Source organism: Pogona vitticeps, chromosome 5 (genome assembly GCF_051106095.1).
Source record: "Pogona vitticeps strain Pit_001003342236 chromosome 5, PviZW2.1, whole genome shotgun sequence".
Taxonomy (NCBI): Eukaryota; Metazoa; Chordata; class Lepidosauria; order Squamata; family Agamidae; genus Pogona; species Pogona vitticeps.
Genome location: NC_135787.1, coordinates 166857762 through 166884700, shown reverse-complemented (window position 1 = coordinate 166884700; position 26939 = coordinate 166857762). Strand labels below are relative to the sequence as shown.

At 45.0% G+C, this 26939-nt stretch overlaps 1 protein-coding gene across 2 annotated transcripts; it reads right to left on the bottom strand.

The window, feature by feature from the left end:
* PVALB (parvalbumin) lies at nt 1-22703 on the bottom strand. 2 transcript variants are annotated; one of them, XM_073000064.2, is made up of 5 exons: nt 22538-22703; nt 12585-12653; nt 8429-8561; nt 4540-4649; nt 1-218 (listed from the first exon to the last, which is right to left on the bottom strand). In XM_073000064.2, exons 1-5 carry the CDS (start codon nt 22683-22685, stop codon nt 190-192), a joined length of 489 nt encoding a protein of 162 aa, XP_072856165.2. In that variant the 5' UTR covers nt 22686-22703; the 3' UTR covers nt 1-189. The 2 variants fall into 2 exon arrangements, with proteins under 2 accessions (XP_072856165.2, XP_020643382.1); XM_020787723.3 differs by having other exon boundaries at nt 22332-22681.
* Nucleotides 22704-26939: the final 4236 nt, after the last annotated feature.

The window sequence follows — 26939 nt, the reverse complement described above, 5'->3', positions numbered from 1 at the left end:
CCAGATTGATGTGACCTTTATTATTTTAACAGCATCTTTCAGCACAATTACAGAGTTTCAGGGCTGCAGAGAACAGAGCTGGAGTATAAAACAACATAAATAAATAGAAGAGGAACCAAGGAGGTCAGCAGAAAACAGCTGAAATCTGGCGGTCAAGGGTAGATGGAGGGTTCAGATTGGTCAACGCCTTTATGATTCAGCCACCAAGGTTGCAAATTCTGGAGGAGAGATCAAGGTGAGAGGGAAAGTCAACAGAAACCATGCACCATGGACAAAGCCGACTCTCCCACTAGGAAGAGTGAGGCAGCTTCTTCAGGCATCAGATGTTGTTGAGAGATAAAGTATTAGATGCAAGAGCATTGTGTGCCATGCAGCCTGTCCTGTACCATCCTCATCATTTCAGTTTCATGAGATCCAGCATGGCTCTGGATTCTCAACTCACTGATTTGCTTGGCAAGTGTGGCACCATTTAAATTTTTTTTTTGCCTAAAACTTCCATTGATCATTCATACACACACTCACACACACACTCACACACACACACACACACACACACACACACACACACACACACACACACACACACACACACACACACACACAAACACTACACACACACACACACACATTACCGGAGTAAATACTTAAAGCGTTAAGTTTAAAGTTCTAAAGCTTGCCAGCTCAAAAGTCTGTTCTTTGTTTTTTTTCCTTTTGTCTAGTTCTATAGTCAGTTTACTAGCTTACCTTATTTACATATTATTGAAGTAATAAGTCAGCTATCTGGCGCCCGCCAAATGTTTTTGGTCTGCCACTCTCATAAATCCCAGCCAGCAGGGCAAACGGTCTGGGAATATGGGCATTGTCATCTAAAACATATGGGAGGTACCAGGTTGTCTTCCCGTGACTCAGACCAATTTCAGATTTCTTCAGTTCACTACAAGGCTATGTGTCCCACCCACCAGCAAAAACAATGCTGCTAACTCTTTACCCAGTTTTTGTCCAGACAACTTTGCTTGGGGTGGAGAGAGGGACATGACACACCTGCAGCGCCATAACTAGGGCAGGGTGACTTGGGCTTTGACTTCAGGGTACTGAAATTTATAGGATGTAAAAATTTGCCTCTCGAAGAAGGTGAGCCTGTCCAATCATATTTGCTGCCAGAAGGGTGTAAAGCCACTTGATCAAAGATCCAGAAGCAGAAAGAATCACCAAAGAAACAGGCCCTGCCACTCATCAGTTTTGCTAGTCTAACGCAGAAAACCAGTGTGGTGTGGCGGTTAGTGTGCGGAAGCCCTTCAGTGTTGTGAGACCCACTGAGTGACCTTGGGCCTGTCATTCTCACTCACTCTGACTCATCCCCCAGAGCTGCTGTAAGGATCAAGTCAGGAGAAGGAAAGCTATGTATGCCACCTTGAGTCCACTGGAGGAAAGATGGGATATAGAAGTAACTGCTAAAAAGAAAGTAGTGTCGCCATTTATGGCATTGCATTAGAAACTGAAAGTGACTCAGGGTGAGTTGGTTTCACACCCCCTTGAGATATCCTCTCATAAAAGTAGGGGGAACCCTTAAGGCAGTGGTTCCCAACCTTGACACCCCAGATGTTCTTGGGCTAAAATTCCCAGATGCCTTCACCACTAGCCGAGCTGGCTAGGGATTTCTGGGAGCTGTAGTCCAAGAACATCTAGGGACCATTGCCGTAAGGAATGGATTACCCAGTACAATTTCCATTGGTACGGCCGTCAGGTTGAAACCTAGAGCTCTGATGTTATGGCACGACCAATCAATTTGAGAACTAAACAAATATGGTTTATCCTTCCTAACATTTTTGTCCATCTGCTATAATAAGCAGGACTCCAGGTGTTCCACACAGGAGTTGGAATAAAGGCAGACAAAAACACTGGATGTGCAGGTCTGCTGCTGTTGCTGGGTCTCTCTGAATTCATGGAGAGTTTTTGAAGATGATACTGCAGAAACATAGTTTGATTTTTTTGTAACTGTCATGCACTTTTTTCTTTTTAAGGCATGTGATGTTGTGTACCTATGGGCACACACTCTTGATTGAAAACATGTTTTATTTGAGCATGGTACACCACACAGTGGCTTATGTATGAAACAAGATGCTATGGCTGCAGGGTTTTTTTAAAAAAAAATCAAGAAAAGCATCAGAATAGCATCCATGCAACGAGTGAACAATAATGCAATAAAGAAAAAAAATAATATCTAGATGAGCATATCCACTAGCATTTGAACATTTTTGTCTAATTTAATGTTGCACAGACCCCTAGAAATCAAGCAGAAATGTTGATATACAGTACATGGTTAAAAAAAAAGATGTTTGTTTTTGACTCATTAGAACACAACTGTTTTAGGTGATTGAAATTAATTGCTGGTGCTTTTCATGGAGAAACACAGCCCAGGAGAGATTAGCCCTTTTGCACCTGCAGAGCTTTTGACATCCCAACATGAAGGCAAAGGGTTAGAATCATTAACTGGCAACAATAATATTTACAGTGACTGTTGCTACCTTGTATCTATTGTTTAATTTCTCCATAAATCTAGCGACCATCAAGGCTGACTTTTACTGGCATGCTTAATGTTTGCTTCGAAGAGACACTTTGGTTGATCTCCATCTCCCTCTGGGATTGTCTTTCAGCATATTGGAAGGACACTAAATGCACGACAGATATCTCTCTGGCCAGAGGCACACCTGAAGTGCAGGTTCTGGGACATAGGCCAGCTCCTGTTTCTGGCACACCAGTTTGCCCTAGTTTCTTGAGTGGTGCATTTCTACTGATATGCCTCACCGGCAAAAGAAGACAAAATGAGAACTTACAAGGGTGTGAGAAACCTTTAAAAACTTGCAGTCCAGGAAGATCCAATAGAAAAAGGGATCTTAAAAAAAATGTCCTTTTGTTATGCTTCCCAACCTTCTTTTCTGATGATGTATGACTTGATATATCAGAACTTTATAAAGGTTACTTTTTCAGACTATAACTCACAGAATCCATGAGACAATAAAGGCTTGCAGTTAAACTAGAAGCAACACATCATCCTTACTCCCAGAAGCTACTATCCTGTTGCTTAAATGCTGAGTGGAAGAGAAATCACATGAGCGTTTCTCTCCTCCAGTAAGCTCCCTAATTTTATTTATTTATTTAACTTATATGCAGCCCACACTACCCGACGGCCTCTGGGCAGCTTACAGCAATGCATGTCCCTTCATTTCACTGATTGCAAGATGGGTCGCACAATTGGTTACACAGTGGGGAACCTGCAGGAACAAGACGGGAACTCATCATCTGTTCTATATTTAGGCAACAGAGTACTAGCCGGAATAGTTTCTTCTAAGGCAATCGCTCACAACCTTGGGTCCCCAGATGTTCTTGAACTAAAACTCCCAGAAGCCTTCATCACTACCGTGTTTTCCCAAAAATAAGACAGGGTCTTATATTAATTTTTGCTCCAAAAAACACAGTAGGGCTTATTTTCAGGGGATGTTTTGTATTTTTCATCCACAACAATCTACATTTATTCAAATACAATCATATCATCTTCTTCTGGTGGCTGCACAATGGTGGAGGGCAGGGTTTCACTTAACTAGGGCTTATTTTTGGGATAGAGTTTACATTGCGAGCATCCTGAAAAATCATACTAGGGCTTATTTTCAGGTTAGGTCTTATTTTTTGGGAAACAGGGTAGCTGTGCTGGCTAGGATTTCTGGGAATTGTAGTCCAAGAACATCTTGGGACCCAAGGTTGGGAAGCACTAAAGAATGAAAGAACACAAACAACTCAGACTTAGAAATATTACTTCCTTGGAGTTATGGTAGCCATGCTGGCTAAGAGATTCTGGGAACTATAATTGCAAAGAGTAATTTTTTCCAACACCCTTAAAACAACAACAACAAAAACCAGAGGTGAATTTATAAAGAGTCTTGTGGCAGCTATAAGACTCATAGATTTATCACCACATGAGCCTTCATGGACATTCAGTCTCCTTTTATAGACTTGTGCTATATGTCCACAAAATCTCTTGCTATAGTAAATCTATTAATCTTAAAGATTCCACTTGACTCTTCATCACCTTGCTACAGCATACTATCATGCCTGCCTTGTGGAATCACGCTCATAGTTGTACCGGTGTATGACTTATGGCCCCACTCATGCTTTCTCATTGAAAGAATATTCACAGAGCAATGGCTGTTGCAGAGATTTAGTGGTCACCCTCCTGAAAAAAATGGGCAATTCTATTGCTTCTTTGCAGTGTGATTAACTGTCTGATCCAATGATATCCAATACTGTTGTAATGCAGAATGACTAGCCTCTTAGAAGAGACAGTGAGGAAGCAGATGCCAAGATACAGTAGGCAACCTCTGTTGGCTAACAGAAAGCCAAACCAAAGGTGTCTCTTCTGTGCAAGCACACACTAAAATGACACAGTGGGAACCACCATATTTGAAGGCATGACATTCTTTGCATCATTGCTTTCCATCTGATCTCCTGGTGCCAAACCTGAACTCTCCAGGGCAGAACACCTACCATCAATGCCGATTTTGCCGTCCCCATCTTTATCTCCAGCAGCTAAGAATGCTTTAGTTTCTTTATCAGAAAGGTCCCTGCCATCAGGAGTAAAGCCCTTCAATACGAACCTAAAATTAAAAAAATGGGTATTATTTCTATGTGTTGATTGCAAAGGCATTCAAAGTAGTTTACAAAACAATTAAAACAGGATAAACGTAATGTTATTCAGATAAAAAAATAAAAACAAGCTGATATAATATGGTGCATAACTGGGACATGGGAGACCAGGTTTTACCCCTCTACTAGTAGGCATCCTTCAGTCTTGAGAGACTATGGTAAGGTGCTCTGAATAGAGGTCTTGGAACAGCATCTAGTGTGGCTGAGAAGGCAAATTCGAGAGTGACAATCCCTTCCACACTGAAGACAAATACAATCTGTCCCTTGTCCAGCTCCCTGATTATGTTGCTTTTGGGACTGCCTCTTTGCTTTGGCCTGCTGAACGAGTGTCTCTTCAAATTGGGAGAGGCCATGATGCACCGCCTGCCTCCAGGCCAAACGCTCAGATGTCATGGTTTTCTATCTGTTGAGGTCCATTCCTAAGGCTTTCAGATCCGGCTTGCAGATATCCTTGTATCGCAGCTGTGGTCTCCCTCTGGGGCGCTTTCCCTGCACTGATTCTCCATCCAGATGTTTTGAGACTACAGTTCAACCTCTGCAGCTGCCAGTAAAGCCTATGTTGAGAGATGCTGGGAGATGCAATCCAACAAGATCTGGAGGACTGCATTTTGCTCATTCCCAAATGGAGGACAGGGCTTTTGCACCTTCAATAGTTGAACGCTATGAGGAATTTCAGCCAGCATACCATGCATGACTTACACTTGATGAGATTTCCTTTTTGCACAGAACTATTAAAGGTGTAGGAGCCTTATCATCTCCTGCATCTCAGGGTCTTCTTTCAGTATTGTCTAGAGAGAGCTTCTATTTATTCATTCTCAAGTGGCTGTTATTGAGCTCAAGCTTTACAGACTAAGATGGGGAGGAACAGTTGGTTCTGTTCTTGCTGGTGAGGGTGACCTTCTTAATGTCACAAAAAGAGAAGAAATTGTCACACGAAGCCGCTTCAGGTAGAAGAGAAGCTCACTAGGGAGAGCTCCATTTCAGATGCTTTAGCAGTTATTTCAAGCAATGTTACAGATTCTTTCCACCCCACTTTGTTCTTTATTTTGAGAATATTGCTCCCGTCAAGCACTGTCTTTCTTGGCCCAGCCATTACAGAATAATGGGGTAGGGGGTATGCTGCTGCAAGATTCTCTCAGGGTTATTCCAGACTCTCTTCCTTGAAAAATTCATTATTCATTGAAACACAAAGAAACAAATGTGCAGGCAACATTCAAACCCATTATAAGAAGACAGTTCAACACTAATGGGCACTCTGCACTTACATGTGGTTTTTATAAAAATAATATTAAATGATATTCAGATGAGTTTAAGCTGTAATCCCATGGACCCAAGGCTCACAAGATAGTATGAATCAAGGTTGGGGACTCAAGTTGCAGGACTTGCTGTCAAGCCAGACTTGAGTCACACCGGTGACATGACTCAGACTCAACTCAATATTTCCCCCCCAGTGATTTGGACTTGTTTGGAAAAAAGCTTGTTTTTAAAAGAGGCTTGGGGCTCAATACTTGGTACCAAAGACTCAGACTTAGAATTGGAACCTGGATTCAAAGACATGCCAACATCTCTGATATGGATTACTCTTTCAGAATATGGAGAGGGTGATCCTTGGGCACAGAGAGAGGTCTGTCATCATATCCTCTCCCTTGCTGGTGCAAGGGAGTGTTTCAGAGATGGTCCTGGCACAAAGCGGTGGCATCTGGAGGAGATGCAGGAAAACTGTTCTCCTCACACCTCCACCCTTCCTCACACACATACCCACACTGGCTGTTTTCTACTGGATCATGCCCAGCAGAGCACTTCTGCCATCAGATTCCTCTGTTGGCAGATTTCTGAGATCAACTGACAGAACTGAGTTTGCTGGTAGGAAATTGTTTCTGGCAGCAGATGAGGACCGTACTTCACTCTATTCTCCATAAAGCCAGAATACCTTTGAATTAGAAGTTCACTTCCGTGCCAATACATCTGGAAGTAAATTTTATTAAACTTAGTGGCACCTAATTCAGAGTAGACATGTGCAGCACTGCACTGAAATCTTAGTCTGTCTGCATTTAGGTGTGTGTGGTGTGTATTAATAGAAGACATATGGTAGCCATTGTAACACTTCTTCAAATAGCCATGGGCTATCCTACAAATTGGATGGTTGAATCAAAAAAGAGGACAGGGAGTTCTTGAGTTTTAATTTTAATACAAAGGGGAATTTTAGGAAGTATTGTTTGTTACACAAGGCACTGTTCATTTTTCTACACAAGTTATTAAGGTACAAGAACTCATTTGCTTCTAGATCTATCCTGTTCATGGAAGTGGGACAAGGACTTGGCAGTCAAAGCAGTTTGACAACGCAACCAGTGACCAGATCTGTTTGGAAGGCTGGAAAGAGCATGACCAATAGGAAGAGGAAGATGCACGTGGATGGTTCTCCTCCCTCTAATGGCTCTGGTATAGCTGAGAAAGACATTATATAAGGACAAAGGCACAGAGGGATATCCTGCAAGTATCTATGGAGGGAAAGGGTATTCTCCTTCCTGCCAGGATCCTATGTTTATTTACCATTTTGATGTCCACAGATGAACAGCAATGTTGACTTATTTTAACTTAACACATTCCTTGCCCGGAAAAAATTTTGCAGACACCCTTGGGATGACTCTTTTCATGTATCTTCCCACTAAGCAGTGGACAAGGCCTGATTCATATATTTGGCTTAGATATAAACTTTGGTGTCACTGTGGGCTATCTACTTTCCCGTGCCCATAGTATATCTATCTAGAGGTCCAAACTGAAAATCACAACATCTTTAGTGGAGATCTTGCACTTGAATATTGCATTGGCTATATTTCTCCACTGAAAACAAGCAAATCATGAACTCTGCACCTGGATTTTATACTGGTTCATTGTACTTACTCCTTGTAATGGTTTCAACAAGTAAGTCACGTTTCACAGTGCCCAGCATCCTATAAGTGATTGTGTAAAGTTTGCATAACTTGCTGCAGTTAATTGTGGCTAGTTGACAAGGTGCTGGGATGCATCACAGTTACGATTCAGTCATGTGGCTCAGACACCTCTTCCAGCACCTCATCAATTAGCCACAGCAAGTTGCATAAACCTTATATCTATACCAGTTCAATTCTGGCAATAGCTTTTTAACCCCTCTGCTTGAAAATAGAATCCTTTAGGAAAAATTCCTGTCAAATGCCCTTTTAAAATATGTTTAGGGTAACTAAATGTTTCTCCTTATGGAAATAAAATAATTTCCTTTTCACATGCTATAATACTTTTGAAGTGTAACTTTGTTATGCTTTTTCAAGAAATCATCATAACCAATATAATCATTCATTACTTCCAAGAACTGGGCATAAATCAAAAGATAGTAACTTAGGAATTCTGCATACACTGGATTCCACCTGTGGCCACTTTATAATGGCCAGCTGCAGCCACATGTAAGATTAGCTTGTGTTGTACATAATGATCCACATTATGTTGTTATTGTTATGCATTTTCAAGTTTGCAACCCTAATGGGGTTTTCAAGGTTAGTGACATATTTTAGGAGTAGTTTTGCCAGTTCTGCATCCCCAGTGAGGTTCCGTGCCTGAGCAGAGATTTGAACCCAGGCCTTCTGAGTCCTAGACCATCACTCTATTCACTGTACCACACTGGGTATCCCACACATTATGAGTACCACCCATCTTTCATCTGGTATGCAAGGTGAGAGGAAGGCCCATCTTTGCTTACTTTAGTTCGTCCTCCTCAATAAAGCCACTTTGATCTTTGTCCAGAATTTGGAAAACTTTCTTCACTTCTTCATGGGACTTCTTTTTCAACCCCGCCAGCTCAAAGAACTTCTTGTGATTAAAAGAGTCCACAGCTGTAGGAAGATGAAGAATTGAGCAGCCATTACCTCTGTTTACAGCTGTTACCAAGGCACATTTGCAACTTTCTCCCCCTGTAAGATAGCACCAGGATCCATCTGCATTCAACAATGCAGAAGCTGTGGGGCTGGTTTTGATACATGTCAATTCCCAGGAATGGACCAAGACATTTTGCTGCCACTCCCTCCATTCTATTAACAGAAGCAGACTGGACTGGGAGTTCTAATTGACAGCTTGAAAAAAATCTCTCTTTTTTGCGACTTCAGCTACCATAAATCACAGCCAATATGATCACTGGCCACCCTGACCAGCAGTGCTAGGCACTGTAATCCCAAAAAAGTAACTTTTGTAAGCTCTGTTCTTCTGCACTGGTGACGGAACAGCATCTTCACCATATATGAGGCCAGCAGACTAGCTTAGAAGACAGAGAACAGGTCACATGGTAGTTATAGCTAAGTCATCTTACTCCTTGCTGTCACTCCCTTCCCCTCATAATAGCTATTGCTGGAGAAAGCTTCCTCACTCTGCCTTACAGTAGGACTGGACTGGCTCTTTCTTTGATTAAGACAACAATATCAGATGATGTCCCGTGTGTGTGATTAAATGATCACAAGCAGTTCTGTGATTTGGAATGCTAGAATCTCCCAGCTAACATGACCACTGCAGAAAGAACACCCATCTACCTACCCAGTCCTCTTATCAACTTCTGTATAACAGACAGCACAAATCATCAAAAGCCTTAGCTACGATAGCCAATAAGGGCTTCTGGAAGCTCTATATGAATGCCTACAAGTTTCCTATTATTGCTTTTTTGCAAAATTGCCATATTCTGTGTCTCCTAGCCACCCTACAGGGCAGACATGGGGAAGGTGCGACCTTCCAGACATTGTTAGACTGCAAATCTCATCAGTCTGGCAGATATATTCAAGGATGAAGTGAGATGAAATTTATAGTTCAACAAATATTTGGATGGCTTCCTAGCCTCAGTGTATCATCTAACCAAGAAGCCAAACAACCAGATGTAAGGTGGTTAATTATTTTCCTTTGCAAACTGTGATTATCCCACAACTGTCTATATGACTCGGACATAAACAAGCAATAGCTGGGCTATTAACATTTTTGAGCAGAGGGCAAAACTAGGTATTATAATACTCCGCCTTTCCCAAATATGCAGGCATATGGTATCCTAGAGCTGAAAACAAAATGTTAACACCAGTCCAGAAAGGGTCACTGTAACTCAGAATCATCTTGGTGGTCCAAGAGCGTAACATCATTTGGAGGAGAGACACAGAGATATAGCACCTCTTTGCTGCAGTTGTCTTAAAGTCCATATTTTGAAATAGCAAGTTGTTGACTCCCTAAACCAACTTGTCTCCAACGTGCTGCCCTGTATACCTAATATCATGGCTGTGCTGGCTGAGGATGATGGGAGTGATAGTCTAGGGCTGCTGGAAGGGCTGAGCTGGGCAACCCTGGTCCTAAGCAAAAGGGCAAGCTAGGAAGAGGACAGAACAGAAAGGGCCAAAGAACAACTGTAGGACTTACAGCGAGATGTAGGGACCTCTCCCAAGGCTGTTTTTTTTTGGGGGGGGTGTCTGCGGGGCGCATCTGGCTAAATATATTAGTGGCGATCATCACCCAAAGAGAGCTTCGCTGCAGCCTCTCCTTTCCAAGTCCTTTTTGGAAAAGAACAGGGAAAAGGACATGGAGCGGAGGACTTTCGAGGTTTAAATGCGTCTGAAATTTGTTTGTTTGTTCCAATTAATCACTTCCAATGAATGGCGTTTGCGTGGTGGTGACCTCTAACGAGTGCCCCGACTAGGCAGCAGAAGCTCTTTCTCCCGGCGGTCGCTGGTCGCCACCGCTGCACGCAGGGCGGATCCAGGAATGGTCCATGGACGGAGAGGAAAGGAGGGAGGCGGAATCAGCGCGCAGAATTAATCCGTTCCTGGAGGAAGCGGGTCTGCTTCCTCCCCACGTCCCGCCTGGACGACTAATTGCTCGCCGAGCCGGAGGAAGGAGGACGAGGCGAGAGCCCGCGACTGAAATAAAGCAGTTTCTTAAGGGCGGATTCGTTTCGCCCTCGGGTCTTCTTGGTCCACCGCGGCGGCTCCTGCGCCGGGTTTCCTGAGGGCCTCGGCTGGGCGCTCGGCAAGGTCACCGCTGGAGCAAGGAGGAGAGGCGGGGTTGGGAGGAATGGGCCTCGACCGCCGGGATGCGAGGATGTGAGCAGGGGAGAGGGGGCGGGTTTAGGACGTCTGCTGGAGGGTCCAAAGGGGGAAGAGGTGGGCAGGATGCTCTGCAAAAGGGATCCTAGGGAGAAACAGGCAGGTTGACGGCGATTCCTCGAAGCTGGGCGAAGCGCCTGCTGCAGTCGAGAAAGTGGATCGCGCCTGCTTGTGATCGAGATTTCACAGGGCAATTTCTGTGCTTACGCAGGGGGTTGGATTCGATACGCAATGTAGTCACTTGGGGGCTAAAGAGATCCCTGGACGGGTCCCTTTTGCCCAAGGTACGGAGAAGGCAGGCGCCTCCAAGCGGGCAACCGGGACCGGGCGCCTCTGCAGCCTCCCCAACCTAGCGCATCTTTCGCTGAGCTCCACCACAGGTCCCATGAGCCCCAGCCAGCCCTGTGATGGGAGTTGCGGACCGGCAACATCTGGAAGACGCTGCATTAGGGGAGGATGATGGAAGAGTGTCCAAGAGGAAAAGAGGGCAAGGGTCCTGCTCCTTACATAGTTGGTGCAGAAGGTTGGCTTTCACCCGGTGTCGCTGGCAGGACAAAACCAGATGCTGAAATGCCATTTTTAGCATTGCTCTGAAAGGGACAGGACACCTTCCCCGCCATTTGCATCTGACTCAGAGATTAGAAAAGTTTCTTCTTTTTCTTCTTCTTCTTCTTCTTCTTCTTCTTCTTCTTCTTCTTCTTCTTCTTCTTCTTCTTCTTCTTCTTCTTCTTCTTCTTCTTCTTCTTCTTCTTCTTCTAATGGTTTTGACATTCGGGTTGGTTTTTCATGCCTTTAAGATTTTATAATTACATTTGCTTTTACTTTTCTGAACTTTGTGAGTGGCCTCGGGTTCTCTCTTTAGCGCCAAGCGGGATATAAGTGTAATAAATACAACAAAATAAAATAAATATTGGAGAACAGCTCCTGGAAGCCCCTGAGCGGCCTGGCCACCGGCCACCTCCGGGAGCTGGATGCGTTTGGAGAGGGGCGTGGGCAACTCGTCCGATCTCCCCAAGTCAGCTCCAAACTGCCCCAGAGTCCCGGAGCGACAGCTGACCACTGCATGCTGAAAACAGCAAGGCAGAAGAAAGAAAAGGGAATAGATAGGCAGAGGAAGTGGGATCGGGGCTGTCCCCAGACCTGTTTCTGCAAACCCTTAACGAAACCCCACTGATTTCTTCACGCGGACAGGCACAAACTTCTGCATCCTCACACTCCAGTCCTTGGAAAGGTGGACAAGGGAGAAGCGCCATCTGCTTCAAGCCCCGACGATGCGAGGAGGAGGAAGAGGAGGGTGTCAGAAGAGCCTAGGCTTGGGATGGGTGGTTTTCTGTGCCATGCTTGGGGCTGGTAAAATAGGGGCACTCCCATGCTACCTGCGGCGCAGAATCTACCTGCAGTGGGTTTCCCTGGTTCGCCGCCGGGAAAGGACGGGAGCGCTTTAGCCCAGCTTGCCAGCAATGAGCCCGAAGGAAGTTAGCGGAGGATCCGACCCGAGACTTGGCCTGCTTGCTTGACCCTCTTCAGCCCGCCACCCTTCCTGCCTGCACCCCGGGGTCTTTCTCTCTCTCCCCCCTCTCCCCTAGCCCCCATCCTCTCAGCCAGCCCGCTAACCTTTCCTCCTCTCTGTCCCTCCGTCTCTCCCCCCGCCGCAACCTCCACCTTAGTTTTCCTGAGTCCGACTTTTACCATGTCCAGCCCCGACTCACCCTTCCATGCCGGTGCAAACCAGGAAGGCAGGAAAAGACCGGCTCCCCCTTTCCGCCCTCCGCCCCCCCCCCGCGGGCTCACCTGCAAAGGCTCCCACCGCCTTCTTGATGTCCTCAGCGCTCAGCACGTCAGTCATCGCCATCCTGGGAACTGTTGGGAGAAGGAAAGAGAAAGAAAAAGGAGCCGGAGGCGAAGTGGGGGGATCAGATTTAAGGAGGAAGAGGAGGAGGAGGAGGCGACCGAGGAGGGAGGAGGGGGGTGGGGTGGAAAGTGCCCTTCTTCTCCTCACTTCTGCTCATATGACCAAAGCTGCAGTGCCGGGCGGGGACAGGATTGCACACCGCGGGAGCGCCTGGAGCTGCGCCAGCCCGCACACTCTAAGAGGCTCCCGAGGTGTGCGTGTCTGGTCGGCAACTAGGCGCCCCCATTGACAAAAGTGGACAATGTGGACTCAACGAATAATGGTTGTGGCTGGAAGTCGCGGGGGTGGGTGCTTTGTGGGTTTGTTCTTGGGATGGGGTGGGGCCGAAGGAAATGGGGAAGAGGAGGAGGGTCATGTTAAAGTCAAGCTGTCCGGGCCAGTGTCCCACAGAAGGGTGCAGCAGGAGAAAGCAGGGGACTTATTTTCAATTTTGGAATGATCCAGCATCTTATTAATCTTCCCTTCCCACCCTTCCTCCAAGAAGCTCTGAACAGGGCACCTAAGACTCTGCTCTGAGTGAGGTTACAGCCCAGATCTTGACTGGGTCACCCAGGGTAGGATTCAAATCCAGGTCTGGAAGTTCCCCACTGGGATGGGGAGAGACCTGATTTGCTAGGCCTACAGAACAATGGATTTCTGCGGATATAGCTGTTCTTAAGTACAGTGATTGGCAGTTTTTATTTTACAGTTGGGTATTGTACTGCATACCTTTCAACCTGCAAGTAAAACCTTTCATGACCTTAGAGGAAACGCCAAGCAAGAAAACCAAGAGGACTCCTACACCATCTTCTGTGATCAAAGCTGCAATCCAGGTGGCAAACCAAGCTGCATTCCTATGCCTAGTTAGCTGGGTAGGATTTACAATGGAGCACCTTTAGATTTGAGGCACCTCCCTCTGCAAAACCACTGCTGGCTCTGTGAATACTCCTTGATGCTGAGGTGGGAACTCCTAGGTCCCAGCTGCTTGTGGACTCCAACTCAAATCAGTTACACCCATCACAGCCAGTAATAGGTGTGAGTGGAGCTGGAGACATAAGAGGTGTCCTGCAACGAGTGTGGCCTCTGCCCATCTAGCCCAGTCTTGTTCGGACAGTAGCTGTCCAGGACTTCAGGCAGGAGTCTTTCCTAGCCCTGTTAGGAGACACTGAGGATTAAATCTGCGGCCTTCTCCATGCAAAGCTCTGCCACTGAGCTACGACCTTCCCATGAGTTTTAGGACATCTGGAGGGCTACACATTCCACAACTCTGACTGAATGAATACAGCAGAGGATCTGCTGTGTTTATAAAGTGATTAAGCACCAAACACCCATGCATTGTTCTGCAACTCAGTTTCATTGAGTCACACCAAGTGCTAATTTGACAGAAAGCGAAAAAATTACCTCTGCCTGCTTACTCCTCTTCATTCCTAATTTTAACATTTAATAATTTTAATTTAACGAATATGCACCATTCTTTTGACATATTTTTCTTCCCAAACCAGTCCTCTCCCCCAAATAGCTGAGCCTTTCCTAACAGAGAAAATAGAGAAGAAAGCAATGAGACCCCTTGACTATTATGGCCAACTTTTCTGTATCTTTCAAAGCTCTAAGGACAACCTGGTACACCACCCTGATGTCTTGGACCATATCCCTCACAGCTCCTGGTTGCAGTTGTGCCAGTTAGGACTGAGGGGACTCCCAGTCCAAAACACCTCAAGGTCTGTTGCGAGATATCTTTTTTTTAGAGACTGGAAGCCTACATTATTCCAAAAGCACCATATAAAACTGACATTTGATTTCAATCCCTTCCTAATAATTCAAACTTCATTCTTCCAAGTTTTTCACTTCTCTTCCCTTCTGCTTCAGTCCCCTCCTTTCCTTCCTTCCTTCCTTCCTTCCTTCCTTCCTTCCTTCCTTCCTTCCTTCCTTCCTTCCTTCCTTCCTTCCTTCCTTCCTTCCTTCCTTCCTTCCTTCCTTCCTTCCTTCCTTCCTTCCTTCCTTCCTTCCTTCCTTCCTTCCTTCCTTCCTTCCTTCCTTCCTTCCTTCCTTCCAGTTTGATTCTGCTCTGGTATCACTTCCTTCCTTCCTTCCTTCCTTCCTTCCTTCCTTCCTTCCTTCCTTCCTTCCTTCCTTCCTTCCTTCCTTCCTTCCTTCCTTCCTTCCTTCCTTCCTTCCTTCCTTCCTTCCTTCCAGTTTGATTCTGCTCTGGTATCACTTCCTTCCTTCCTTCCTTCCTTCCTTCCTTCCTTCCTTCCTTCCTTCCTTCCTTCCTTCCTTCCTTAAGCTCTACAGCTAATTGTGCATTCATCAAGGTTATCTGCCACAACACCAAGACCATCTTCCTGTCCAATTTACAGCCAGTGCTTAAGTTAGGGGTTGTGGGAAGGAAAGGGCTATTGCCTCATTGTGCATCACTTAATATTTGCTAACCTTGAAACTAATTTGTTATTTTTGTTTCCTGAATATCTACTCAGAGGATGCACCATGAGGAATCAAACTCCCACCTCCTAAACCACTGAAATATCCAGCCAGTTTCATAGTATCTAGGAACAGACTAAATGACACTTCTGTCTGTCATTACATATAATTGTGTTTCCCCATTTCTCCCCCCCCCATTAGAAACTGCCTGTTTACTTCTTTGATTCCTGTTTTCTAATTACTAATCTACAAAAGGATCTGTTCTCTTTGTCCAGGATTGCCAATTTACTCAGGAATCTTTGATGGAGGAATTTGCTAGAAGCACAAATATATGCCTGCTAAAGTACCACTTTCTATAGGGCACTCTCAAAGAATTCTAAAAGATTGGTGGGACTGCCACGCCACCTCTTCCCCTGCAAGCTTGTTCTTCCATAGGTTGAATAGAATTTGAAGAGGTAGCCTTCTTAGTCTGTGCAAACTTTTCAGGCAAAACCCAAAGGGAAAAATAATCTTGAAAAAAATATAAAGATAAAAATAAAAAAGCCAAAAGCCCATGTCACCTTAAGGTTTAATATTTTAGGATTAATAGTTACATATTTAATATTGCTTTTGCTACTGAGATATGAGGGAAATCTGGCAGGCAAAACTGGATGTAATTCTCTCCATCCCCCTTTAAACCATTGGCACCACAGTGAATGTTTTCTAGTTCTGAAGAAAGGAAGCCAGTTTGGTGGGATGTTGCATACAGTATTTTCTTAGAGGACCAACAGCTTCATTGTTTTTATCATTCAAGTTTATACCATTCAGACCCAGTCCCTGGCTAATTTTTGGTTTCTTCTTAGAATTTAATAACACAGATGTGTTATTATACAGAGTCCTACCACACTAGCCTTATGCAGTCAGCCACATTAAGTATGAGTGATGGGAGATTTAATCCAGTACATCTGAGAGGTCACATCACTCATCTTCAAAGATGGGTCTCAGCCTGACCTAAGCTAGTTCACAACAGTAACACTGCCACCAATTAAAAATGTGTAATTAAAAATGAAAACACTGGTCCTCTTTGAGCTAAAGCTGAGTTTTCAAAACATTGAAGCCTTACTAGTCCATTGATGGCAACATCTTGTCAACATTTCAGTTTTCTTCCTCCTCTTCTTTTTCCTTTTCCTCTTCAACTGCCTTCATGCTGTGAATCTATATCTACGCATTTTGTTCTCTCCATCCGATCAAGAGATCCATACTGTGAAGTTTTTCTTGCTTTTTAGACCTTCCTTTACCTTTTTTTTTGCTTAATACTCTTGGCTTGTTTATACCATTCCCAATCTTTGCCATAGATTTGGAATAAGTTATTTCAATTGTTACAGTAACTAAGAAATGACCTTACTTCCCTTCTTTCTTCTTCTTGAAGCTATGTTGTTGTTTCTGGTAGAAGTTTCTCTTTTTGAAATTAAGTTGGAGAATATTGTACTTCATTGGAAACTTACTACCAAAGCATATATACTGTATTCTTGGTGTCAATAATTCCTGTATCAGCTTTCTGGCACTGCTCTGTATTTCGTTCAAGAACGCCTTGCCTGGAGTCAGCTCCAGGACTAAAACCCTATGCTACTTTTTTCAAAAAGATGTGCCATGGAGTCCAATGAGGTTTAATCCCAGCTATGTGGTTACAGGGTTGCAGCATTATGTTCTAACATTGGGGTAGGCAATCTCCAGAGATCTGCAGGGCATACATGCACATCTTCAGTCCCTGCGCCCATTCCTGTGACCTCCCCTTTCAAAAGGTTTTTTTTAATCTTGAAAAAAATGTTGGCAATGGCATTCACAAAGCGGTAAGCAACTAAAAGAAGAGGCTGATGGGAAGAAAACCAGTTGGAAGAGGTGAACTTGAGAAACATAGACAGAGTGGTAGATAGAGATGTCTGGACCCTGTGGTGGTGCTTTTTTTTTTGTTTGTTTTTGTTTTGCTTTCGTTCATTAAACTCTCTGTCCTATGGAGCAACAGTACTCCTTTGTCCTTTCTATAGGGTTTGTATGTAGCAAAGACATGGAAGATGTGGCCTTCCAGATCTCGTTAGATTGCAGTCCCTATGATTCCTCACCCTTAGCTTTCCCAGATAGAGCTGATGGAGTTTGTAGTCCAATGCTATCAGAAGGCTGCACATTCCTTATCCTTGCAATACAGAGCTGGTGGCATCTTGTCAAATCTCTTCCTTTCACTGGATTCCTGATATGTTCTCAATGTTCTTTTTTAAATTTTAAAGCATCCCAATGTCTGCATTGTAGTTTCAAGGTTTCTCATATTTTATATATAAAATCTATACAACATGCTCTTTGCCAGGTACCCATTTTTAATGTGTAGCTTTATCCAGTTGGTCTTTGATATCCTGTTATGTCCATTTAGTATTTTCAACTGTTCTCTCCTCTGAGGAATTCAAGACAGGATATGGGTCTTTCCCCAACTTTGCAATAATCCTGTGAGGTATCTGGGTGAGAAACATTTATTGGTTCAACACCCATCTGCCACACCCAGTATAGCCAGTGGTAAAGGACTATGAGAGTTATACTCCAAAATGTCTGGATGGTCAAGGGCTGCCATTGACTGCTCTAACCACTACCCAATACTGCCTTCTTAAGTGGGTTTCTCTCTTCCAACCCATCTGTAGTTTTCAGCAACAGACTCATTTACATCCCATTTTAAACAGAACGGTTTGGATTCATTTTCTGCTGATTTGACCTACTTTAAGGTGATCAAGTCACTCAAGACAAAAAAAAATCCGGTTAATCTTACACCCTTAGTAGGTTATCTGAGAAGGAGGGATGCTCTTTATGTTCCCTTTGACTCCCCACCCCTTTGCAATAGGGCACAATACGCTGCCTGTGGACCAAGCTGTCTTAGAACTCCCCCATCTACAGACCTTGGAGAAGTTGCTTTTTCAGACTACAGTTCCCAGCATTCCCCAGCCAGCATGGCCAGCATGGCCAGTGGGCAATCCTGGAAATCTACTCCCCCAAAAAGAAGAATATTTCCAAACTCTGAATGCTTATGCATGCTTATGGGTAAGTGCAAGGCCAGATGGGAGAAGCTGCTATCAAGCTTTTTTCTCTTTTTTTGGCAGTTGAGCAAGACTGAGCTCTAAATCAGGCAAAGTCTTGGAAAGGCTATCATCAGATGCAGAAGCAATTTCCCAGCACTCTGAAATCAATCCTCGTGGAACCAGAGCCTTATTTGTTTTGCAGCTTCCATCAAAAATGCAGCAGAAGGGGTTGCAGTGATTTGAGATCAGTGGAAGCCAAAGGAACACCGAGGGGGGCAGTAGAACTCGAAAGAAAATGGGAGCGGAGGCTATTGCAGTTTCATGCAAGACACCCCATTTTCCTTTCTGAATGAAATCAAAGAAAAGGAAAGCTGATCCTGGCTTTAGCCAGACTTCCCCTGTGGCTGAAATCTACAGCCTGAAAAAGTAGAATGATAGTTCAAAAGCATGCTGTGTGCACCTGGGATTGTACTGGAAAACACTTGTTGAAGCATCTAAGCCAGAAGAACAAGCAGAGAAAGGGCTTCTGGGAGACTCCTCTGAAGCCATACAAAAGAGTCTAGAGACCTTTTGTGCTCTTGAGAAATGTCCTGCTCTCTGAATCAAGACAAGAAACATCATGAAAATAGGAGACTCTTGATGTCTCTCATTGATGTAGGCCAGAGCTGTAAGGATGTGTCCCTGGAGGTGACCAAGATCATCCACACTCCTGTATTTCTGATTACCATTTATGGGTGTGAAAGCTGGACAGTGAAGAAGGCTGACAGGGGAAAAATGGATTCATTTGAAATATATTGCTGGAGGAAAGCTTTGTGGATACCCTGGACTGCCAGAAAGATGAGCAAGTGGGTCTTAGGTTCAATGAAGCCTGAATGATCTCTGCAGTAAAAAATGTTGAAGCTGAGGCTTTTCTGCTTTGAGCATGTCATGAGAAGACAGTATTCTCTTGAGAAGAAAATAATGCTGCGAAAGGTGGAAGGCAGCAGGAGAAGAGGATGACCAAACATGAGAAGGATTGGCTCCCTAAAGGAAACCACAAGCTTGAGTTTGGAAGAGCTGAGCAGGGCTGTTGAGGAGCGGACATTTTAGAGATTGCTCATTCATAGAGTCACCATAAATTGGAGGGGACGTGATGACATATGATAACAACAACAACAGGACTGGGGAACCTGTGGCACTACAGAGCTCATTTGACTCCAGTTCCCATCTGCCCAAATCTTCCTAGCTAAGAAAGTACAATGCACGATGGGCATTGTAGTCCAGAGGGCCACAATTCCCTATTCTGAGGTGGGAGAACACAACCATTTCAATGATCACAGAATTTCTGACCCAGCAGAAAAATTGACCACTAAAGAAACTGAAACCCAAATCTTCCCAATCACCTGAGGTGATGGCAGTGAGATTTTGACAGCTGACGGGGCAGCTTCTGCAGGGAAGATCTCACACACAATCACAATCACAATCACAATCAGACACACACACACACACACACACACACACACACACACACAATGGCTCATTTCTCTGAATCCTTTCTTTCCCTTCCCAATGCTTTTCTCTCCCTTTCATATTTCAGTATCAAAAAATGCCTGGGGGCACAGGAGATCCTGTGAAGAAGTAAACTGTGGGGCAGGGACTGGTAGTGTTGCATAGTGGTTACAGTGTTTGACTGAGACTTAAGAAATCCAGGTTCATCTCCCCATGGAATTTCACCAGGTAACTGTAAGCCAGTTCCTCTTCCTACTGACTGACCTACCTTACAGGGTTGCTTTGAGAAAGTGAGAAGGAGAGAGAGAGAGAGAGAGAGACAGAGGCATCTATGCTGCCTTGAACTCACTAAAGAGGAGGCACAACGCAAAAGGAATGAAGAAATACATACATATATCCATACATGCTTTTGGGTTTAAAATCAGCCAACACATTTCTGGTGCCTTTTCTTCTACTTAATTGTGCTAAAACACATAAATCTGGGTCTACCTTATGCTTTTCAGCTCAAAAGTATCCTCAGTTCTAAAAATCTGAATATAAATCCTGCCTTTCCAAAGAGAGAAAGGGAGGGAGGGAGAGCAGAAAACGTCTCTCTGTGTGTGGGTATAGAAGACTGGTGCAGTACCACCACCTGTTCCTCTCTTCTACACACCCGATACTCACTACCCCTATTCACCCAGGCCTTACTCAGCAACCCCCTGGACTCAAGACATCTCGGGTCGCAGTGCATCAAATCTGTTCTTGACCAAGTGCCAGAAGCAAAGATGCTCTGGTTTGCTGCTCTTCTCTCCACCCCACTACACTTTGCTGAAGGAGCAAACTTGGATACTGCTTTTTTAGCCCATCCTCAAGTCAAGGGGCCAGAGTTTTCCATGCCCCAAACCAGCAGAAAGCCAGGCACCCACTCAGCATCCACCACTAGCCAGGAAGGCTTATTTGACATCGCCATCCAACAGGGCTTAGGTTAAGACCAATGAAAGTAAAAGAAGCAATACTCATTTACAAAGATGTTCCATGAGACTGCCTTGTCTGGAGAGACCCTGCAAAATCATGATGTCCAGTGTCTAAAATTACCTAAGTCTGCCACTGTCAACAACCCTGGCCCAGGCTGTTCCTCATTAGCAACTGTAATACCTAGCCTAGAAGGTGATGGCAGAACACCAAGATGGGTACCTGTTTTTTTCTCCTCACCTGGTCTCTAGGAAAGAGTTAATGCACAAAAGGGGAAATTAGAAGTAGAAGGGGTCAGAAAAGCAAGCATCAATCAAATGTTTGTTCTCATTTGTGTCTCCAGAAGCAAGCGCATGATGATTAAGTCAACTGTGTTGGCAAAGTTGAGACCCCAAGCTTTAGAGCTCAACAGAACTCTTCAGAGAAGAGAGTTGCCTTCAGAATAGTCAAAGAAAACAAGCGCCAGAGAATAGGGGCTGCACCTCCTGAAGATATAAACCATGTAAACGTTTTGGTCCTCCTTAGAGGTTTAGCCCTTCAATCGTTTGATGAAAGGGACACGACCTCTGTCAGGTAGTGCAATAGGTAACGTTCGGGGAGAAAACTGGTGAGAATTGACAGGATGACACCGCTCCTTCTCCGGTCGGTATTTCGTAAGCACCGAAATGCACCTCTTAGCTTTGCAAAGCGGGAAGGGAAGGCGTGCGCCTCTCCGACTTCTGAGACTCCGGAGCGACTATTCCAGGTACCACCGCCCGAACATCCCAGGCCTGCATCTACAGCCTCTCCTTGGAGACCACCGCACCGTTCTTTGGACCAAGCCACAAAAATCCGAAGCTCACGCCCCCTTTCACCAGTATTTCCCGGTCTACGGTTCGGTGCCATAGTAGACTGCAAACCTCGGCCCACCGCCAGTCTCTAAGCGAATGGATCTGGGAGCAAGGCTCCAGTCCCAGGCAGGCAGGAACCCAAACGGAGAAGCCAAGGGCCACGCGCGCTCCGGGACGGCCGCCAACCCAGGGCTGGGCAGGTACAACATTCGGCCCCAGGAACCAGGACGTCCAGACTAGGCAGGCGCAACCCACTCCCCAAGTACGAAGTCTCTGGAGCCGCAGAGTTTGGTAAAGTTCCCTTTAATGACTACATCTCCCAGAATCCCCAGCCAGGGTGAAAAATGGCCCTGCTGCCCCGGGATTTCTGGGAGTCCCAAAATTTTGCCAAATTTGAGACGGGATGAGGGGGCAAGGATTTACCTGGTACAATCAGCAGGTGATGACCACCTGGATGGAAAAGCTCCTTATTGAAAAGGAGCTTTGGACCCAGGAGCATCCCTGCGATCCGACCTCTTTCTGCTTGCCCCTTCCACCGGTTCCAGTCCATGTTTTCTCCTTCCCTTCCCCTTAACCCCAGGGTTCCCCAAGGCACCTCGTTCCTCCACCACCACCCGCTCCCGACTTTTTCCTTCGACTGGGACTGGCCATCCCTTTATATAGGGAAGGGGCGGAGGAGAGAGATCAGGAGCTCCCGCCACCACGGGTGCTTTATCCGTGGGATGAGAAAGCCGGTAGACGGTGGGTCCTTCCTACATTGTGCGGTAAGGCATCTCTCCCCGTCTTGGTCCACAAACGGACCCAGTACGGGTGGGAAAGGGGGCGATGCCCCGGGCGAGAGAGGGAAGGGCCCGCTCGAACCCCTGCCATAGACGAACGGGGAGCCATCCATCCCGGTGCCGTGACAGGGGCCGCCCCAACTTACCTGCCGAAGGCTTGCCGGGCGACCTGCGAAAGTTTGATGGATTGGGGAGACGTACTCACTCAAGAAATGGACACCTCGGGTGGGCACCCCACTTATATAGGCTCCTCGCCTCTTCTATTTCGGGAAAGCCATGTCCCCCCCCCCACCTCACCCGCTTCTCGACGGTGTCGGATACTCAGGGACTCAGGCGACGGTATCACATTTACCTTTCCTGAAGTAATCAAGTGGCACTATTAATAATCCTGGCTCGGCACCCACCCTTCCGCGCTCGCTCCCGAAAGCGGTTACCTCGGCTATCTGGCGGGACGCTCGGATCAGCCTTACTTTTATTTGTCCCCGGAGGCGAAGTGACATCCCGTCCCCGCGGAGCTCCTATTTAAACCGACTGCTGCCAAGCGGAGGAAGCAAGGGGGCGGGGGATTGGGCGAGAGCAGGCGGCACACACCCTCGGGCGGCTCCGAAAGGTGGCAGGTGCCCGAGAAGCAAGGGATCGGGACCCAGGGGCTGACCCTCTGGCCGCTCTCGAGGAATTCCCGCCCGCCCCCGCTGCGCAAAATTCCCGCCGCGCAAAATCTGAACTCAGATCAAAGCACCTGCTTTCCCACTGCCCGCACGGAAAGCGGCATTTTGTTGATTTGACGCCCTGTGGAAATTAGGTCAGTTTGTTTGCATCTATCTAACCGGTTTCTGCTTGCCAACCCTTCCACACGGAGCTTTGAAACTGTACCCTAGAAGAAGCGCGCTCAGCATTTTCGGGGGACGGGGGTGGCCTTACGTCGGACTTTGGTACCTTAAAGCCTTTTTTTCAAATGGAGTAGAAACTTGAAGGAAAGGATCTGAAATTGCCACGATGCTGAGTCATGGAAATACCACGTGTACGCAAGAACCTCGGAAGCCGCTTTATGTCGAGTCAGCGATTATCAAATTCGTCCACCTAAATATTTTAGAAAAAAAGTTTCTCGCATGGCCACTTCTGCTTAAATTGAAGATGCTAGAACTGAACCTGGGACCTTCTGCAGGAGGAGGATGTTCTGCCACTGAGCCCTGGGCTATCCTCCTGTTCTTTTGTTGTCACCTTATGGCTAGCTGGCTGGGTAGCTCAGTGATTCAGGAACTTGGCTATGGATCTAGAGGTTGAGAGTTCGATTCCCCACTGTGCCTCCTGGGAGAAAAGGCAGCCTGTGTGACCTTGGGCAAGCTGCACAGTCCCATGATGTCCCCAGAAGAAGGGAAGGGTAAATCACTTCTATGTATTCTCTAACGGAAAACCCTGAAAAGGGGTTGCCATAAGTCAGAATCAACTTTACAGCACATGATTACAGGGATTTCCAATGTGGTGTGGTGAAGAGAGGGATAGACTTCAGTGGACCCTCGACTTACAGACGGCTCAACTTACAGACTTTTCAAGTTACAGACTTCTCTGGACGCAAAATTTAGGTTCGACTTGCAGCCGGAGAATTTACCTACAGACCGGGGGGGGGGACAAAATAGAACAAAAACAGCCAGTTAGGGATTAATCGATTTTCAATGCATTGTAGGTCAATGGAGCCTCCACCTACAGACTTTTCGACCTGCAGCCACCGTTCCAATATGGATTAATTCCGTAAGTTGAGGGTCCACTGTAGAATGCTGGAGAACAAGGTTTGAATCCCCATTTGGCCATGGAAACTCACTACTACTTGTCATATAATAATTCAAATCCTTTAAAAATAATTATAAAAGACGTATGGGATATTGTGAGATATTGTGCTTCTGTACCCATGATTCAAAAACCCAAGAAATGGCCTGCTATTTCTGTGCAGTATCATGGCTGCACTGCCAGCAGGAAAAAGGATGCCAAGCTTTACATAGTAAACGGCAGTCTCAGTGTTGATAACACCAACGGCAGCAATTAAGATTATTTACAGCAGGAGCTCTTAACCTTTTCTTTACCATGGGCCCCCTTTAAATATCTTTTGTTACTGCAGACCACCAAGACTTAACTCAGGATTGAAAACCCTAAAGTGCATTAAATATTTATGTAAAGTTCCTCATGAAGTGTCTCATCGACAGATATTCCTTGCTGTAACAGTGGTGCTTTTTAAGATGTGTGGAAGAAGCTTCATTTTGTTTTGAACAGGATACAACTTCATCAAGAGCACCAATTCTTTAATGTTTCAAATTCAGATAGCGATCTATTCTGAGGCTCAGCCGAAATGTATTGTTAGGAAATTCACTGCGATAATATTGAAAAGTCACTTTACCTGACAATAACCAAACAGTTTAATTAGCAGAAATCAAATAAGAAACATGATAATCCAGTCCATCCAAACACTCACTCACACTGATACTGACTGACTCTGACTCTCTCTTCCCATGGCTTCTGACTGTCCATGCAGTAGCAAGACATGTCACATACTATCTCCCAGCCTCTCAGTGTCATTCACTTGCATGTTCTCACCGTGTGCAGAAATATCAAAGAGTTGCTTGCTATCAGTCATTTTCATAACCGATTTTTACTTTTGTTCATTTTTAGTGGAGGTGGTAGGTTTGAAAAGCCAAGTTTTATACAAACAAGCAAGGGAAATTATGATTTTGTTTTATGCTTCCTTTTCATTCATTCATTCATTCATTCATTCATTCATTCATTCATTCATTCATTCATTCATTCATTCATTCATTCATTCATTCATTCATTCATTCATTCATTCATTCAATTTTAACTGCAAAATAACATAACTTTCAAGCCTTTTTGGCCCCTCTATGAATACATCACAGCACCCCCCTCCCAGGGGTCCGCAGACCACAGATTAAGATCCTATGGCCTACAGTGAATGCTCATTACCATTCACAGAGTGACAGCACATACATAAGAGAAAATCCCGGAAGCTGACCTTTTTTCATCAGTTAATCATTTCTCACTGAAATACAAAGCAAACGTTTTTCAACAAGGGTGAATCATAGTGAGCCTAAGAGGGCATCCTGTAGACCATTTTGACTGCTGCCGTTGGCGTTGTCAACACCCATGCTCCCTTTGCTATGTAAAGCTTAGCATCCTTTTTTTGCTGGTAATGTGGGCACAATACTGTGCAGCAATATTTGGCCATTTCATGACTTTTTGAATTGTGGGTACAGAAGCACATTATTCCACATTCTAAACTGGAGCTTTTTTTAAAAAAATTGAATTTCCTGGCTTTTAGAAATGGGAATATAAATATACGTATATTATACACAAATTCCAACTGAAAGTTCTCTCATATTGAATTACCAAGTGCTGGGGGATTCCAGAAGATGAGCTCATGAGCTGTATTGTAATTACTGGGAGAAGACAGAGACAAGAATTGCTTAGATGTGGCCATAGTCTCTCTGTGCCAAAATATTTTGAAGGGCTCTTTTGGGTTTAATGAAATGGTGAAGCAAAGGTGTGAGTAGGTCCAACACATACAATGGAGAAACATATATGTACACTCTAACCTCTCAGGTAAACCAATGAGGCTATGCCCACTTCACAGAATGGAGACTAGAAAGCTATGTTTCAATTTCCAAACCCTTTCCTTGAGTTAGGCAAGCTGAAGAAGAAAAGCTATATCAGGCCTAAAGCTCTATGGTCATGTTGTTTGTATGTTTTGAAAGTCTTTTGAAATACCTACCTACCTACCTACCTACCTACCTACCTACCTACCTACCTACCTACCTACCTACCTACCTACCTACCTACCTACCTACCTACCTACCTACCTACCTACCTACCAACCAACCAACCAACCAACCAACCAACCAACCAACCAACCAACCAACCAACCAACCAACCAACCAACCAACCAACCAACCAACCAACCAACCAACCAACCAACCAACCAACCAACCAACCACGAAGAGGTTAGAGTTAATAAAGAATGTTACTGGAAACTAAGATCAAAATCATCCATACTATGTGAAAGAAAGACGGGAAGGAAAGACAGGGACAAAAATCAGTTCATTTGAAATATGGTGTTAGAGGAGAGCAGTACAGATATGAAAGACAGCCAGAATAGTAGAAAAGTGGGTTCTCAACAAAGTGAAGCCTGAACTCTCACTTGAGCAAACATGAGTTAACTGAATCTATCTTACCATACATACATAATGGTGAAAAAAAAGTAACCAGAATAGACTGTACTGTTGGGAAAAGTGGAGTAGGCACAGTAATATAAACAAATATAACAGTCTTTAAGGTGCCATGACTTTGGGATATGTATGTGTCTGAAGATGGGTACATGTGAACATTTTCTTTTTCTTTTAACTGGAGAATTGTGCTGCAGGGTTCTTTATATATCAATGATTTGTAGAGGTGGGAAAAGTTACTTTTTGAACTAAACCTTCCAGAATTCCCCCCTCCCAACCCCCAGATAACTGCCAATCACATTCATCTGTAGGACATGGTCATCTACAATAGGAGCAGGGCTCTTCTCCCCCCCCCCCAGGCACCAGTATGCTAAGAGAGCATGCTATCAGTAGAAATGGATTCCTTTGAGGCACAGACTTCCTTGTCACTGTAACTGCTGCAAAAATAGTGAAGATGACCACATCTGTGGTACACCTGGAAGTTTCAAAGCTGAAAATGTCCTGCCTGTCGAAATGCTGGGACAGGAG

Excerpts from the sequence above, each read along its gene's own strand:
- PVALB (XM_073000064.2), bottom strand. The coding sequence starts at position 22,685 with ATGTCACTTCGCCTCCGGGGACAAATAAAAGTAAGGCTGATCCGAGCG. Across the intron at positions 8,562-12,584 it reads GGCGGTGGGAGCCTTTGCAG|CTGTGGACTCTTTTAATCAC; the intron begins GTGAGCCCGCGG and ends ATCTTCCTACAG. Across the intron at positions 4,650-8,428 it reads ATTGAGGAGGACGAACTAAA|GTTCGTATTGAAGGGCTTTA; the intron begins GTAAGCAAAGAT and ends TTTTAATTTTAG.